General features: G+C 45.0%; 1 protein-coding gene across 1 annotated transcript; it reads right to left on the bottom strand.

The window, feature by feature from the left end:
* Positions 1 to 2428: 2428 nt before the first annotated feature.
* HHEX (hematopoietically expressed homeobox) lies at positions 2429 to 5825 on the bottom strand (the record flags this gene model as incomplete). Its single annotated transcript, XM_014587533.1, is given in 3 exon segments — positions 2429 to 3500; positions 5311 to 5361; positions 5647 to 5825. Coding segments are annotated over 3 exon segments (452 nt in total), but the record flags the coding sequence as incomplete, so codon positions are not given.

Below are 5825 nucleotides of genomic sequence, written 5' to 3'. Positions count from 1 at the left end.
TGAACTGAATCACGTCAAGTATAAGTCCACGACCCAGGGGATTAATCACACACTGTCATGGTGAAATTAGGGCAATTCTTCCAATCATTAACGTTTTGCTTACAAAAATGTGCTTTTCTGTTTGTCTTTCTGCTAAATGATAACCATTTTCGAGTTGAATCTCCTGATAAAAAGAGTTAAAAACAAGACAGGAGTTTGTGCTGTAAAGGTCATACATGCTGCTTCAACATGAAATAGCCAAAAGACAAACAAATGAAAAATGCCTGGATTGGAGGAAGAATTTGCAAATATCTGTTGGCAATCTCCAATGGGACACTTTAGAGAAGTGAATGCCAATGTGGATCCCAAGAGGACTGGCGCTCCTCGCTCCTCGGGTTAACGGGTTACGTGCCCATCATTCGGACAGGCCGAAATTCAGAATATGGGCAACTGAAAGAGAAGATTACCTTTACATTGAAATTGAAAAACAGCTCCATTGGGGAGACACGTCTGCTTTAAAATGAGTTTCTAGTGTCAATCAATACAGAAGCCTCTATTTCTCTGCTTAATAGTCATGATACAGTTACCCTCAGAATAAACATTAACCAGAGGTTATCTCGAAGCGAAACACACACACACACAGATTTCAGGATTACTTTAATTCAATATTAGGTCCACAAGCCTCCCATTCTCCAAAAGTCTGATACAGACAGTAAGTCTCATTTTCAGACGGGACTGACTGTGACCTTTGAACCTTGACATAACCTGTGAGGCAGAGTCTGGAGCCTGTGGTTCATGGGAAGGAAAACTCCCACTGGATGGCTGCGGTGGGCTCCAACACTGACACGAGGAGTAGGGGGACGAGAAAGATGGAGTTGATGAGGAGTGTGAATGAAGGGGCAGGGGGATGAGAAAGTAAAGTTGATAAAGAGCGTGAACGGAATTGGGAATGGAGATCAACTCCACCAGCCCTTCTACAGATGAGAAAATTGAGGCTAAGACCTAGAACCTCAACCCCGACCACCAAACTTCCAGGTTTATCCACATCTGTCTGCTAAAGGACCAGTACTAATTGTTTTAGAAATCGAAATTACCCAATTCCAGGGGCTTTCTTGGAATCTAAGGAGGCAGGATGTGATGACACCTTAAGAGCAACGACTTAAGGGGGGGAAACCTATTAGAATGACGACAGTACATTATGATGTAACGTTTATTAGTTGGAGATCATGAATATGGTAATTTAATCCTTGATTTGATTGTCACACACTGCCTACAAGCTTTGAAAAATCATTTTGGATTCCACAAAATGGGCAACAATTAAATGTAAAATTAAAATTACAAAATGTTTAGAGTAACGACATTTTTAACTCCCATCTTCACCTGAGGCTCCATGTCTAGGGAGCCACACCCTGGTCGCGGGGCCAGGGTAGGGTCATGCTTTCATGGCCCTCAGCCAGGAGGTGCCAAACTCAGCAAATGGAAGCCTCCGTGGAGGCCAAGGCTGGTGGGAGAGTGTTCCGCCTCTCCCCACAGCACAGATCCTTTGTGGTCCTGGAATGCCGGGGACTCGGTGGCATAGCTGGACAAACAGCCTCCCACACACGCACCCTGCGGTTTATTCTGCCGCTTCTCACCGCACCCCTTTCTCCACCCACTCCTACCTCCCTCCCCATGCCCCTGCTCCCCGTTCTCCTCCCCACACCCCACCCCACCGCCTAAGCTGGGAGGGAAGCAGGTTGGCGGGAGTGAAGGAGGAGTGGAGGTCCCACCTGCTCCTTCCACGCGCACCTAAGCAGGGGGCCCCAGTGTAGTTCCAGGCCAGCAGCCTTGGCGTCCCCTGGGCACTCAGAGCTGCAGATGCCCCGCCCAGGCCTCCCGAGCCAGCACTCGGGGCGGGGCCGCAGAGTTCCCACTCGCCCAGCTGGTGATTCTGAGCCTCTGAGCCGGAACCTGCCCAAACGCAATCTACGCCCCGCCGGATCCCCCAGACCCCAGGACCCCGGCCTCGCAGCGCAGAACCAGCGCCTGAGCCTCGGCCGCCAGGGTATGACGCGGTGTTGACTCACTCCGGTCAAGGACGGTGTCCAGGGCTAGTCCGCGTCGCAGCAGAATCGATGGGGCACGATGGGTCTGTGCTCAGCGGCGCAGCTCAACCGGGCCTGAGCCGGCATTCTCCCTGCCTCCTGGTGTGCCGGGGCTCACACCTGCCCAGGCGAGGTGCCGCCAGCTGGAGCCGCCCCCAGTACCCACGAGCCCAGCGTACTCGCATCCTCTGCACCCAAGTCCATGTCTTGGGCTGGCGGGAGCCACACTCAGACCGCCCACCAAGCACCGCACCGTGCACAGGCTGCGCTTCACGAAGACAGGTGCTTGGCCTTTAAAAATCAAGGAATGGTATGTCCCACGAGGTCAGTCGTCCCGAGGACGGATTTAATTTATAGACAAGTTATTCATTAAAAAAGGGGTTTTAATGAGTGAATAATATTTTTTACAGTGCACGATTCTATATACACGTTATAAACAGTGCTTAATATAAAACACAGTATCTACAATCTACTTACATTTAATTAACCTGCAACTTCTAGTTCATCTGGGATTCATTTCGGTCTTCAGGTCAGTTTCTCCACTTGCATTGGTACAGTCCCCTAACACCTCCGTCAAACAGGCCCTAAGGGGTAGTGAAACCCAGCATCTGCAAGTCTTCTCAATACCTTTCTGACAAAGAGAACATGCTTCCCAGAGACAGAGCTCTGACGGTGGGATTTAAGACAGCAGTAGAATGTCATTTCGAAGTACGGACTTCCTTTTAAAATACTGCAAGGCTTCCAGAATTGTGAACCCCTTGTTCCAAGATACCTCTGGATTTGGGGTGCCCATTGCTCTTCCATTAAGTGGGATTTAGATATGAATTATAGAAAACTCATTCAAGAAGATCCTATCAAGAACCTTTATAACTTTGAAATTTAAACAAAAAAACTCAGAATTCCTTTTCATAAATAGAAATAACCATTTACTTTAAAAAAAAAAAAAAAGGGATGAAATTAACCACTGCAAAGTCACCATACCCCCCACAACCTAAAACCGATCCATACACCACTTGTTAAGTCAAAATTAAGGTCCAAGTGCAGGTTGGTTAATTAACCAAAACTAATTGGGTCATGCACCACAGACTTTGGGTTTTCAGAATACCGGAAAATTGATCCCTTTGCTCAGAGAGAATTCCAGGTCTTCCACGAACTTTCTGTGGCAGAACGTTACTTCCAAGTCTGGTTTTGTCAACAAGTCAGTGCCCGCGATCATCACCCGGCATTAAAATAGCCTTTATCACCCTCAATGTCCACTTCCTGATCAGAATCCTCTGAAATCTCTGATTCAAGGTCTTCCTGGGAGACAGGGGAGGGCGAACACTGCGAGCTCTCTACGGAAGCACCTTTATTCGGTTCACTAGGCAAGTCTGGCCTCTGCTCGCAAGGACTGTCTAAACTTTCCAGTTCTTCCTTTTTATTGCTTTGAGGGTTCTCCTGAATAAAGGGAATAAACATAGAAATGGTAGGGTCATGAAATATGGAGAAAAGTCTTCTCACCCAGTACTATGCTTTTCATGTTTTACTTTATCAACTGTTTTCAAGCTATTATCTTTTTTATTCAAAAAATACACACTTGTGCTTATTTTTCAGTTTGGAAGAAGAGAAATAAACATTCTTGTTCCATCAGAGAAAGCATATACTCTTGACAGGTAAGAGCCAGCCACTAATGTAAGTGTAAATGTATTCCATCTGCTGAATGCTGCTCACCGGCCCAGACCACACCTCAAGATTCTCAAAAGTTTACAAGGAAAAAGAAATCAAATCACTGCATCTGCACACTGCATTCATTTTTTAAATATGTAACAGGGTCTTCTAGACATTAGGAAATAAGAAAGCTAGGCAGTGATTCAGAAGAAAGTTTCAAAAGTATTCAAATGACTCCTTTTTCACTCATTTTCTGGAGCAAATTTATCAACATCCACATGCATAAATGGGTAGCGAGTTGCAATATTACAACAAAGGAAAAAAGGCAGGGCTGGAAGAAGGTTACCAAGTGAGAAGGGGACCAGTAACCACAACTGGCTTAAGATCTGGGGCAAATGTATGCAAACTATTCCCATGTTACATAAAAATCACTATTTTAAAAGTGCCTGGTAAACTAGAGTCAAGCTTTTGACCAACTAAATAAGTCAGTAAATTTTCAATCCTGTGCACTGTCTAAAGTGGATATAAACCCTAGGTAGAAACATTATGATATACTGCTAAGATTGTTTTTAAATAAGACTCTAGAATCATAGATTGATCAGGCTTGCAACCATGTAACAAATGTTAATAGATGTCCAAGATCAGAGATTAAGGGGGAATCTGCAAATATTTAAATCATGTTCGAGCAACAAAAATTATGAGAATTTTACTTTCTGTTTCAAAATTATCTTTTTGGGGGCACCATCTTGTTTTTAATGAAAAGGCAATGAGAAACACATTTTAAAATCCACACTGCTCTAAATTTCCCCCATTTGTATTCTTTCAAAATATTTTATTCTAATCTGCACATAGATTGGCAAATGAACACTTTAGCAATCTTCGGGCAACGTTAGAGAACATATCCAGATTAGGACATCAAAAATGAATCTTTAGCTTTAAGTCAATAGAGCTGCTTTAAAAACTGAATTAGCCTTTGCTTTGATCGGCTATTACATAACAAGGTCATTGGAAGAATGACTCTTAGGAAGTTTAAGCTACTTTCCAAACAAGCTTGCGCATTTTCTTATATGTTTTCTAGTCATTTTAAGAACTGGCATTCACTGGAAAATCATTTTAAAACCCTTTGATATTTAATTCTTCTAAAAAAAAAAACAGGGCCAACACAACTGAGAGGTGTTTGTTTCTTTATATTTACCCTCGAGTTCTGCCTGGTTTTATTATGGCTGTGTAAATAAAAGAAACAATTTTCTCCCAAAGATAACTGCTTAAGTCATTTACTGTCAATTACTTTATCTTTCCTGCGTTAATTAGATAAACAACATATGGGGTTTATAAAACAATTAGGCAGAGTTTTACTAGCCCCGTGTGTGAAAACCCCAGCATAATTGCTATAGGAACTGCATTAGCTGCTTTTAGCGTTACTGCCACCTGAGTGCTCATCCTGGTTTTTTAGCAGGACTATTTGCCTTTTCAATCAAGGTGAAGAGGTTAAATAGTCCCTCAAATGACTTTTGCATACAACCTATAACAGGCCTTGGATTGAGATAATAAAATAAAAATATTTCTTTCCCTTTCCCTAGAAACAGAACCTTGTCGATACCTGCTTTAGTCTTCTCCATTTAGCGCGGCGATTCTGAAACCAGGTTTTGACCTACCAGAAAGAGAAAGAAAACTCGCCAGGGGTCCAAAGCCCTAAGGGATTTGAGGAGGCGGTGAGGAAGTGGACTCAGAACTGCAGAGCCCACCATCCCTCCAGGGAGCGCCAGGGCAGTGCGCCCGCCTCACCCAAGCACACAGCGGTAACACGCCCCTCTTTCGCCAGCAGTCCCTGCCCCAGAAGCCTTCCCCTGGAAAAGGTCCCAACCGACCCGGCCCCGCAGCCCCTGCCCCAGAAGCCTTCCCCTGGAGGAGGTCCCAAGCCCGCCAGGCGCCTCACCTGCCTCTCGCTGAGCTGCAGCATCTTGGCCAGACGCTTCCTCTCTGGCGGAGAGAGGTATTTCTGGGTCTCGAACTTCTTCTCCAGCTCTATGGTCTGGTCGTTGGAGAACCTCACCTGGCCGCCTTTTCTCTTATGCAGAGGCCTCTGCAGGAAGGGACTCCAGAGCAAAGGTTTGC

The sequence above is a fragment of the Tupaia chinensis genome, unplaced genomic scaffold, assembly GCF_000334495.1.
Source record: "Tupaia chinensis unplaced genomic scaffold, TupChi_1.0 Scaffold000217_1, whole genome shotgun sequence".
Lineage (NCBI taxonomy): Eukaryota > Metazoa > Chordata > Mammalia > Scandentia > Tupaiidae > Tupaia > Tupaia belangeri.
The sequence above is the reverse complement of the archived record's forward strand: the minus strand, read 5'-3'. Positions and strand labels throughout refer to the sequence as shown.